Raw genomic sequence first — 12295 nt, forward strand, 5'->3', positions numbered from 1 at the left:
TGTGGGTCCTATCCTCTGCTGCCAACAGGAACAGCTCCCTGCCCTCCTCTAAGTGACAGCCACACAGGGTCCATAAAAACCTCCTTTCCCCCTTTAAACCAAAGCCAAGGGTTGGAATTCATACCATATTATTCCCTATTACGCTGTATGGGTGTGAAAGTTGGACAATGAAGAAAGCTGATAGAAAGTGGACTCATTTGAAATGTAGTGTTGGAGGAGAGTTTTACAGATACCACGAGCCACCAAAAAGACAAATAAGTGGGCTCTACATCACAGAATCATGTAAGGGATCACCAGGGTCATCTAGCCCAACCCCCTGCAACAATGCAGGAAATTACCTCCCCCCCGCACACCCCTAGTGACCCCTACTCCATGCCCAGAAGATGGCAACAAAAACCCTCCAGGATCCCTGGCCAATCTGGCCTGGAGGAAAATTGCTTCCTGATCCCAAAGTGGCAATCAGCATTTCTTCTGGGCATGTCAGAAATCAATCCTAAACTGTCCCTAGGAGCTAAAATGACTAAACTGATGCTACTGTACTTGGTCATATTATGAGAAGACAAGAGTAACTGGAAAAGACAATCATGCTAGGAAAAGTCGAAGGCAGCAGGAAAAGAGGAAGACCCACCAGGAGATCGACCCTATAAAGGGGGCCTCGGCCCTCCATCTGCAAGACCTGAGCAAGGCTGTTAACGAGGATGATTTGGTTAAGTCATAGGGTCGGGAGGTGATGGGCTCTCCTTCCCTGGAGGTTTTTAAGGAGAGGCTAGATGGCCATCTTCTGGGCATAGAGTGGGGGTCACTGGGGGTGGGTGGGTTGTGAATTTCCTACATTGTGCAGGGGGTTGAACTAGATGACCCTGGTGGTCCCTTCCAACTCTATGATTCCATGATTCTATGACTTGGAAGCGACTCAATGGCACAGAAGGTGCACCCAAAGGCTGGAATATTTATTTAGAATATTTATAACACAAACAGTGAGACCCAGGCCAGGACTAAGGACATTTGCATAAGCCTAGCAAAGCCCCCCCCCCCTCAGTCTGGACTGGGAATAAGGGGGTTCAACCACCCACCCACCCCCCGCTGCAAGAACAACAACTGCCCGCTGTCTCCCAGGGGCTATGGAGCTTCACGGGAGAGCAGCTCAATCGGGGGTGGAGCTGGGGGGAAAACCAAGCTGGATTTGTTAAAAATGTGGGTTAATACAGACTTGCCTTTGTAACCTACTTTTTGGGAGTTACTCTAAGACTGACATCCAGCTTTTTGATTATTCGGTACATCACCAACTAGAGAGCTACCTTTTCCGCCCCGCACCCCTGGAAAGGCGCTACTTCTATGAGCAAGAAATCAATTAATCATTTTGGCCTGTGACAGGCGGCGCTGCTGGGTCAGCAGATGGGGAGAAATTCCAGCAACTGCTGTGGAAGGAGAGAGCAGACGCTCCCGTCCCCCAAGGACCGCCCAGCCAAGGGGAGCCGGGTCGACGAACGCTGCCACTTGACTGTTCTTCCACTCAGACTGCCTCATTAAAGGTCTCATTCGTTCGCAGTCATTTTAAAGAAGAACGCATGAAGGATTTAACAGAGATGGCATGTTAGAGATCCTCATACGTATCTGAACAACTCCTACTGTAAAAAATGGTTTTGCTGATATCCAGTCGGTACCTTTCCACCCGCAATTTAAACCCATTATTGCGAGTCCTCTCCTCTGCTGCCAACAGGAATGGCTCCCGCAGAAAGAAAAACAGCACAAGCTCATATATGAAGGATACAATACTTTGTTTACAAAAATATGTGCAAAAAACACACACCGACAATGTTAACACAACTGTACCAACGGCTAGAAAAATAACATACAAGAAACATTCCAGGAAACAGTCTTATGGTAACTCAATATACTATGCGACGATCAATTCCTAAAGATGGCAAGCCTGAAAGAACTTGGTTTTGGCAAACACAACTCCAATGGCAGGTTGGGTTGGTCATGTGCAATAGAACAGCTGAAGACAGCTTCAGTTACTGGCAATGAATCATGCGCAGTAAAGATGTATGAAAAGAGGTTTGCCCATCAATGAGGGCTAGATACATCCATAGAATTATCATAAAGCCATGATGCAGATAAAAAGGTCACAGAACGTGGTCTCTAGATTATTTCAACACGTTTCGCTTGGGGGGCTTCTTCAGCCAATGCTAAATCAATGTAATACAGACAATGCTGAGTTCAATGCGACCCGAAAGTTCAAGAATCAATCAGAGGATCTCCTAAGCAGAGGCTGCACAAGCACTTGTCAGGGATGCTCTAGGTTGATCCTGCATTGAGCAGGGAGTTGGACTAGATGGCCTCTAAAGCCCCTTCCAACTCTATGATTCTATGACGTAAGAGAAACCTTGCTGGATCAGACCAAAGCCCATCAAGTCTAGCAGTCTGTTCACACAGTGGCCAACCAGGTGCCTCTACAAAGCACCTGATCTAATAGGCCTGCTCCTCTGTTCCTGGAGAGAATAGGCATGCATCATGACTAGTAGCCATTTTGACTAGTAGCCATGGATAGCCTTATCCTCCATAAGACCATAAGAAAAGCCATGCTGGAACAGACCCAGGCCCATCAAGTCTAGCAGTCTGTTCACACAGTGGCCAACCAGGTGCCTCTAGGTAGCACCTGATCTAATAGGCCTGCTCCTCTGATCCTGGAGAGAATAGGCATGCATCATGACTAGTAGCCATTTTGACTAGTAGCCATGGATAGCCTTATCCTCCATAAGACCATAAGAAAAGCCATGCTGGAACAGACCCAGGCCCATCAAGTCCAGCAGTCTGTTCACACAGTGCCCAACCAGGTGCCAACCAATGCCCAACCAATCTCCCCTGCAAGGGTTTTGAACACACCAGCAAGCTCAGCACATGGGAAAGCAGCACCAAACGGTAGACATTCATGGAGCAATTCCTCTTGGACTGAGATGCTGAACTCCCAGGACAGGAATGGAGAGCGGCTAAGGGGCAGACGACCCCCTCCCTGGTGCCTGACTTGATTCAGAAGGTCGGGGGCCAACGGGCTCTCCGGTCCCAATGGAAGGAATTTTATGTGTTTGTTTCATTCATTTATACCCTGCCTTTCTCCCCAACGAGGCCCCAAAGCGACTTACATTATTCCCCTCTCCTCCATTTTGCCCTCACAACAACCCTATGAGGTAGTTTAGGCTGAGAGTGTGTGACTGGCCAAAGGTCAAGCAGCGAGCTTCCATGGCACGAGTGGGGATTCGAACGTGGGCCTCCCAGATCCTAGTCTGACACTCTTAACCACAACACCACCACTACTAGGGGTTGAACGCTGTGCCCGTGTCTACTGCAACTGATGCCTCTCTTTCTTTTGCTCCCCCCATGGGTTCTGCTCCCCACCCCTCCCCTCATGCTGCCTGCTCTCAGTCCTCAAGGCAAGACTGAGCCCTGTCAATCAAGCACCTTGGAGGGCATCTTGGCCATCTTCTGGGCATGGAGTAGGGATCACTGGGGGTGTGGGGGGGAGGAAGTGTGGAATTTCCTGCATTGTGCAGGGGGTTGGACTAGGTGACCCTGGTGGTCCCTTCCAACTCTATGATTCTAAGCCATCTGTCCTCCTTTGCTACACCCAGCTGTAGTCACAAATTGGGAAGGCTTAAATGGTCTCAGTTTGGGGCGGGGGGGGGGAGAATCCTGAATTATGACAAACAGCTACTTGCAACTAGCAACCATTTATAAAAGTGCAAACAAGCAGAACTGTCAAGGCAGAACACGTCACCTTGGAGTGCCTAACAGCTGCTCTGGAGAAGATACCACCTGCATGAGCGTTTACAGGAATCCAAAGATTCCCAATTCTCCAAACGTCTGTGGGCTCAAAAGCTAAATGAAGATATCCGTCCCCTTCTTGTTAAGCAAGTCATAATAAGCACCCGCAGAGCGCTTCTCTAAAGGGCTCTGAAGCATTCTGTCCAGACTGTGTAACATCTCAGCAAAACAGGCTGCAGTATTATTATCCCTCTGGCTCAAGTACAGCCTGCTCACGGCCAGCAAGTGAATGAGTGGCAGAGGCAATTCAGAAGCACTGGTGCCTTGAACTGGCTACGGAAACCAACAGGCAACAAAGCAAGGATCGTACCTTCAGCTGCCACATTTTGCACCAGTGGTAATCTTCAAATCAAGGCCAAGGGCAGCCCTGAGTACAGTATGTTACAGCAGTCAAGCCCTCAAGATCCAGCAGGGCCTTTCTCAAGAGAACCCGGCTCCAGAACAGCAGAAAGCTTATGGGCCAAATGCAGTTGGTAAGAAGCCCTGTTGGCCGCTGCAGACCCCCAACCCCCTTTCTCAAATCGCAGAGCTGAGTCTAGCTGGGCTCCCAGAGTCACGAGGCTGTTAACCCACTCTCAGTCTAGGATAGGGTTGCCAACTGCCAGGTAGTAGCAGGAAACCTCCTGCTAATTCAACTGATCTCCAGCCGATAGGGAACAGCTCACCTGGAGAAAAATGGCCGCTTTGGCACTTGAACTCTATGGCATTGAAGTCCCTCCCCTCCCCAAACCCCGCCCTCTTCAGGCTCTGCCCCCAAAATATCCCACTGGTTGCGAAGAGGGACCTGGCAACCCTAGTCTAGGACCACACAGAGGTTTGTAAAATGCAGATAAAAGGAAGTATTTCTTCACACAACGCATAGTTAAATTGCGGAACTCCCTGCCCCAGGATGTGGTGATGGCTGCCAACTTGGAAGGCTTTAAGAGGGGAGTGGGCATGTTCATGGAGGAGAGGGGTATTCATGGCTACTAGTCAAAATGGATACTAGTCATGATGCATCCCTATTCTCTCCGGGATCAGAGGAGCAGGCCTATTATATTAGGTGCATTGGAACACAGGCAGGATGGTGCTGCTGCAGTCCTCTTGCCTGTGGGCTTCCTGGAGGCACCTGGTTGGCCACTGTGTGGACAGACTGCTGGACTTGATGGGCCTGGGTCTGATCCAGCAGGGCCTTTCTCATGTTCTTATATTCTTATAAGAGCAAAGTCTTCCTCTATGGAACTTTGTGCAGCCAAACTCCCACGCCCTTAAGCATTCTCCTACCAACTTCTTGTATTAAGGGCATCTTAAAAAAATCTCAGCGGGGCATGATCCAAACAAGTCATTTCATCATAATCCACGCATTTATGCTTAATGAGGTCTAAAAGCTTCCTTTCCCTGAGATAAGAGCACCATAATTTCAGAGCAGCTGTCAGGGAACTCCAAGGAGTTCTTGGATCCCGCATTTTCTAAAGCAGCACGCAGGCACAGATTCAGGTCACCTGTCCGCAGGCTTTGAAATTGCGGGCCTCTTGATCAGCTGACGGGGCCCCAGGCCAAAGGCAGTTTCGTTTGGGGAAGGGACAGACCCCATGTTTTGAAGGGGGAGAATGGAAAGAGTTTCTTGGGTTGCCCACGTGGTAGCAGGCCAGCAAGGAACCCACTGTCTTCTTCCAAGAGACAGCAGGAAGGCAGAGAGAGGCCCAGATGGACGTTCTGTGGGCCGCTGCTGGAGGAATTCTCACAACCGCCGGCTTGGACTGACAGCAGGGCTGTAAAAACAGCCACCACCCGCATAAGTGGCTCTAAGCGAGCATGTGGGCTCTGTGGTTAACAGCAGTGGTTTGGAGCAGTGGACTCTGATCTGGAGAACCCGGTTGGATTCCCCACTACTCCACAGGAGCGGCAGACTCTAATCTGGTGAACCGGGATGGTTTCCCCGCTCCTCCACCTGAAGCCAGCTGGGTTACCTTGGGCTACTCACAGTTCTCTTAGAGCTCTCTCAGCCCCACCTACCTCACAGGGTGTCTGTTGTGGGGAGGGGAAGGTGATGGTAAGTCGGTTGAGTCTCCCTTAAGTGGTAGAGAAAAGTCAGGATATAAAAACCAACTCTTCTTCTTCTTCCCCCCGCCCCCCTCCTCTCTTTTTTTAACAACACACAACAGTGTTTCTAAAAACTGATTTAGGACTCTAAGAGGCCGCCATAATGATCACTGGCTGATTTCTTCCAAAAATGGGATCTGAAGTGTGCTGCCCAATCACACATGAAAACTTCAAAAGCAGGGGGAACAGGAAGGGAATTTGTGTGTGTGTGTTTGTGGAAGGCAAGAACAAATGGTACTGCAAAGAATGCAGAAACCCAATGTTCGTGAAGCCATTTTCTGATCTCACTTTTTTATACAATTTGTTAAGACAAGATGTAGCAATGAGAGCCAGCGTGGTATTAAAGCGTCAGATTAGGATCTGGGGTACTCCAGGTTCGAATCCCCCCCTCTGCCATGGAAGGCGGATGGGTGACCTTGGGCCAGTCGCACACTCTCAGTCTAACCTACCTCAAAGAGTTGTTGTGTAGATAAAACAGAGGAGAGGAGAACGACGTAAGAAAGAGAAAGGTGGGAAATAAACAAAGTATGATTTAAAGTTATAACTGTAAATTACTTTTGAATTAATGCATTTGACTGATATGTGTATCGATGTTTTAACGCTGTAAGCTGCTCTGAGCCCGGCCTTGGCCGGGGTAGAGTGGGACAGAAATTCAACAATAAAATTAATTAATTAAAAATGCAGCTGTTAAAATGAAGAGACAAGCTGGACCTTATCAACCACTATTAAAACCTCCCTGTTCAAAGACTCTATACCTGCATTTACCAGAGGCTGAGGACTCCCAGACTGGGGATGGCCTATAACTATCTCCATCATGCCCCCCTTAAAGTCATCCCAAGACACTGCTGGAAACCAACTAGATGCAGTTCTGACATTCTTGGGAATAGCTTGCAGGTGCCAAGAATATAAAGCAGACTCAGAACTATTGGTAAACTGAGTCTGAGCTAGGAGCCAGATTGGCCAGGGATCCTGCAGCGTTCCCCCCATCTTCTGGGCATGGAGTAGGGGGCACTGGGGGGGTGGCAGGGGGAGGTAGTTGTGAATTTCCTGCATTGTGCAGGGGGTTGGACTAGATGACCCTGGAGGTCCCTTCCAACTCCATGATTCTGAGATTCTAAGGCTCCCATGGCTTTAATTTTTGCCAGGATTTTACTTGCCACACAATGAGGAGTAGTCTTGCAAATTCATTCAGGAGAGAAAGAACATGCCGGCGGGGGTGGGGGGCCTTCTGAGTCTACCCAACAAACCAACACTATCATCTTCTTACCAGTCACGTTCACAGAACCGCCCTGCTGTCAGGGTTCTATCGATTCCTATTTCTAGCCCTAGATTTGTCTTGATGTTCAGAGCAGGTCATGAGGATGGTATGCGGTAGTGCAATTGTGCTGCTTCCAGGTGCTGTTGTGCTATTCTGTCCAAGGCCAGTCTATGCCCCGTGTCTATGCCCCGTGTTTAGTCTTCATAGATTCCCATACTGTGGGAATCGCCAAGTACTCCTTCCTGCCTCTGGGAGGGGGGTTGCCTGGGTTATCTCCTTTTGCTTTTCCATATATGCCATGTACCGTGCCTTTGCCCCTTACTAGTGTCCTTTTGAATATGGCTTCTGAAACCTGTCGATTCTAACCAATAAAACTGCTTTCGTGGACTTGCCGTCTGCTGGAATCTGTTTATGGGTTTGCCACAGGGCTAGAGCTTACACTTGATGGAATTCACAGCGATCTTTGGAAAAGAACAGCAGAAACTCGATGCAGCTTCAAAGCTCGAGGGTTACCTTTTCGTATTGTGGATAATGGTGCCACCCAGCAAAATCCGGACCCCGGGGGTGGTGCGATTCAGATTGTAAACGGTCAGGGCTTCTTCGTAGGTCGCCCCTCCGATGATAAACACAATGATGTCTTGCGGCCTGCAAAGAACAGGAACGGCCATTTAGAGCGGTTGAAAGGAAAAGGCAGGAAACCAACCAAGCGGGCAAAACTTCTGAACTGGCTCACAGCCCCTGTGAGACCCCTGCCCCAACCTCCCACCCCCAAGCCAAACCAGCACAAAAAGGCACTTTGAGGAATGCGCTGGCTGGCAGCGATCCAATCATCCCAACATTAAACAGCCTTGCTTGCAATTTTAAAAAAAGTGGTGTAGTGGTTAAGAGCGGTGGTTTGGAGCAGTGGACTCTAATTTGGAGAACTGGGTCTGGTTTCCCCACTCCTCCACATGAGCGGCGGAGACTAATCTGATGAACTGGATTTGTTTCCCCACTCCTATACATGAAGCCAGCTGGGTGACCTTGGGCAAGTCTCACTCTCTCAGCCCCACCTACCTCACAGGGTGTCTGTTGTGGGGAGGAGAAGATGATTGTAAGCCGGTTTGATTCTTCCTTTAAGTGGAAGAGAAAGTTGGCTTATAAAAACCAACTCCTTCCTTCCTACTAGTGCCTGTATTGCTCATGAGATGCAGTGTGTGTGATGCAGTGACAAAAAAAGCTAGTTTGATCTCGGGGTGTTATCAACAGAGGCATGACATCCAAATCGCAAGATGTCATAGTTCTGCCAGATCTCAGAAGCAATCTTCAGATCCTTGAAGCAATCTTCCTTGAAGCAAATCCTTCTTGAACTATACAATAACATTTACAAAACTGATTACTTACCTGTATGATACTTATACAGAAAATGATGTACATACAGTGAGAGACATTGCACTCTTGTATAGATATACTTTCCTTGTTTATTGCCGTCCTTGAGATGGTATGTACTGTTGATGTATGATAATTTTGTTCAGATTTGTGTATGATTGCCTGTGCGTATTTGTTTAGACACAGTAGCTTATAAATATATTTTGCACTCCAAATATCTTTTCGCTCCTGTACTAATTTCCTTATCTGTTGATACTAGTACAGTGGTGTCTAATTTCTCCCTCACTCTCAGAAGCTAAGCAGGGTCAGCCCTGGGTAGTCCTTGGATGAGAGACCACCGAGGAAGTCCAAGGTTGCTACGCGGAGGCTGGCAATGGCAAACCACCACTGTCCGTCTCTTGCCTTGAAAACCCTACGGGGTCACCACAAGTCAGCAGCGACTTGACGGCACTGTCCCCTACCGCCGTCAACCAACCCCACTTTGAAAGCCACGGACCAGGGAGAGAAAGCTGCTCAGCTTGACATTGAGAACCCCCGGCCAGCCGCCTCCTGCTTTCTCCCCATCTGACTCTCTTCCACCGCCTCTCTTTCATCCCCAGCTTGCGCCTCCTCTCCTGTTGCTAAGCTCTGCCGCAGCTGTTAACACTTCCCCGATGCCCAGGGCTTTGTAACGGCAGATAAAAAGGACAAGCGTTTTCAGCCAGAACAGATTCCTTTGCACGAGGAAGAAGCTCGAGATCGTGCTAGAAAAACAGGGCTCGGCCCATGCTGGTAAGTGCATTTTGCAGAAGGTTATCAAGGAAAAGGCTAAGAGGGGGGTGGAACGGAAAAGGTTTTTCTGGAGCAGAAGCGAGTCCAGCTGAAACAGCAAAGACATTTGGAACGGCGAGATGAGCCGGCAGTGTCAGAAGTTCACACGGCTCTCTCAGCAGGAATGAAAAGAGAAGAACCTTCGCACATCCACCCCGCTGGGAACAAAATGTAAGATCTTCCAGTACTGCAGCCTGAGGATTAAGCTGGATATATTTAGCAACTGCAGAGAGTCACGTTGTGCGGGCCAGAATGGTTCACTCACACAGTGCGCAGGTTTTGTGCACCAGTGCCAATGTTAGTCACCCGGCACCCAGGGTGGGTGGTGCAGGGAGGGAAGAAGAGAATCACTCTACTGGGCAGGCTAGCGTGGTGTGGTGGTTAAGAGCGGTGGGGTTTGGAGCGGTGGACTCTGATCTGGAGAACCGGGTTTGATTCCCCACTCTTACACATGAGCGACAGATGCTGATCAGGTGAACTGGATTTGTTTCCCTGCTCCCACACATGAAGCCAGCTGGGTGACAACTGAACACATGAAGCTGCCTTATATTGAATCAGACCCTCCTGGGTCCATCAAAGTCAGTATTGTCTAAATATTGTCGAAGGCTTTCACGGTCAGAGTTCATTGGTTCTTGTAGGTTATCCGGGCTGTGTAACCGTGGTCTTGGAATTTTCTTTCCTGACGTTTCGCCAGCAACTGTGGCAGGCATCTTCAGAGTAGTAACACTGAAGGACAGTGTCTCTCAGTGTCAAGGGTGTAGGAAGAGTAATATATAGTCAGAAAGGGGTTGGGTTTGAGCTGAGTATTGTCCTGCAAAAGTATTGTCCTGTAAGTATCAAGATAATGTGCTAATGAGGGTATGGTATGTTAATATGGAACCATTGTATCCTGAAGTGATCTGTTAATGTGTGTAATCCAAAGCTAATCTGTATGGCTATTGTTGAATGTTGTCTTTGTCTGGAGGTTTTTCAGGGCAGGAAGCCAAGCCTTATTCATTCTTAAACTCTCCTCTTTTCTGTTAAAGTTGTGCTGATGTTTATGAATTTCAATGGCTTCTCTGTGCAATCTGACAAAATAGTTGGTAGAATTGTCCAGTCTTTCAGTGTCTTGGAATAAGACCCTGTGTCCTGTTTGTGTCAGTCCATGTTCAGCCACTGCTGATTTCTCAGGTTGGCCAAGTCTGCAGTATCTTTCATGTTCTTTTATCCTTGTTTGTAAGTCTGCGTTTTGGCAGACTTGGCCAACCTGAGAAATCAGCAGTGGCTGAACATGGACTGACACAAACAGGACACAGGGTCTTATTCCAAGACACTGAAAGACTGGACAATTCTACCAACTATTTTGTCAGATTGCACAGAGAAGCCATTGAAATTCATAAACATCAGCACAACTTTAACAGAAAAGAGGAGAGTTTAAGAATGAATAAGGCTTGGCTTCCTGCCCTGAAAAACCTCCAGACAAAGACAACATTCAACAATAGCCATACAGATTAGCTTTGGATTACACACATTAACAGATCACTTCAGGATACAATGGTTCCATATTAACATACCATACCCTCATTAGCACATTATCTTGATACTTACAGGACAATACTTTTGCAGGACAATACTCAGCTCAAACCCAACCCCTTTCTGACTATATATTACTCTTCCTACACCCTTGACACTGAGAGACACTGTCCTTCAGTGTTACTACTCTGAAGATGCCTGCCACAGTTGCTGGCGAAACGTCAGGAAAGAAAATTCCAAGACCACGGTTACACAGCCCGGATAACCTACAAGAATCAGTATTGTCTACTCAGACCGGCAGGAGCTCTCCAGGGTCTCAGGCAGGGGTCTTCCACATCACGTACTTGTCTGGTCCCTTTAACTGGAGATGTCGGGGATTGAACCTGGGACCTTCTGCATGCCAAGCAGATGCTCTACCGCTGAGCTATGGCCCTTCCCCAACCTTGGGCTACTCGCAGCTCTCTTAGAGCTCTCTCAGCCCCACCTACCTCACTGGGTGTCTGTTGCAGGGAGGGGAAGGGAAGGAGATTGTAAGCCGGTTTGATTCTTCCTTAAGTGGTAGAGAAAGTCAGCATATAAAAACCAACTCTTCTTCTTCTTCTTGCAACGGCCAAGGAGCTCTTTCTTCAGGCCTCATGTGTGATGTACGCTTGCAGGCTCTTGGGACCGTGGCATGGGGCAAGACATGTAGCTGGCATGCCACATCTCCTAGGAAAAGTGTTTGGTAATTACACATGAAGCTGCAGTATACCGAATACTGACCCTCGGTCCATCAAGGTCAGTATTGTCTACTCAGACGGTCTGCGGCTCGCCAGGGTCTCAGGCAGAGAAAGGTCTTTCACTTCACCTACTGCCTGAATGTTTTAATTGCAGACACCGGGGACTGAACCTGGGACCTTTGGCATGCCAAGCAGATCCTCTACTCACTGAGCTGCGGCTCCTCCCCATCAAGGTCAATATTATCTACTCAGATGGCAGCAGCTCTCCAGGGTCCCAGACAGAGAAGGGTCTTTCACATCACCTCCTGCCTGGCCCTTCTAACTGGAGTTGCTGGGGGTTGAACCTGGGACCTTCTGCATGCAAAGCAAAGGCTCTTCCACTGAGCCACTGTCCCTCCCCAACACATGAAGCTGCCTTCTACTGAATCAGGTGCTTGGTCCATCAAGGTCCATACTGTCTAATCATACTGTCTGCGGCTCGCCATGGTCTCAGGTGGAGGTCTTTCCCATTACCTATCACTTGATTCTTTTAACGGGAGATGCAGAGGATTGAACCCAGGACCTTCTGAATGCCAAGCAGAGGCTCTGACACTGAGCCACGGCCACCATGCGTGTAGGTTCTGTCAGGGTCATGTACTCACAGTGACTTCAAGGCAAGGAAAAGCCCTGAATAACCATAAGAACATAAGAAAAGCCCTCCTGGATCAGACCCAGGCCCATCAAG

The 12295-nt window shown here is 48.6% G+C and overlaps 1 protein-coding gene across 1 annotated transcript in view; it reads right to left on the reverse strand.

Annotated features, from left to right (window-relative positions):
• Window positions 1–12295, reverse strand: part of VPS45 (vacuolar protein sorting 45 homolog) — a 62599-nt gene that overhangs the window by 16025 nt on the left and 34279 nt on the right. The window contains exon 14 of the mRNA XM_056852893.1: window positions 7676–7807. Within this exon, the coding sequence (XP_056708871.1) occupies window positions 7676–7807 (132 nt within the window). The remainder of the gene's footprint in view (window positions 1–7675; window positions 7808–12295) is intronic.

This window comes from Euleptes europaea, chromosome 7 (assembly GCF_029931775.1).
Source record: "Euleptes europaea isolate rEulEur1 chromosome 7, rEulEur1.hap1, whole genome shotgun sequence".
Classification (NCBI taxonomy): domain Eukaryota; kingdom Metazoa; phylum Chordata; class Lepidosauria; order Squamata; family Sphaerodactylidae; genus Euleptes; species Euleptes europaea.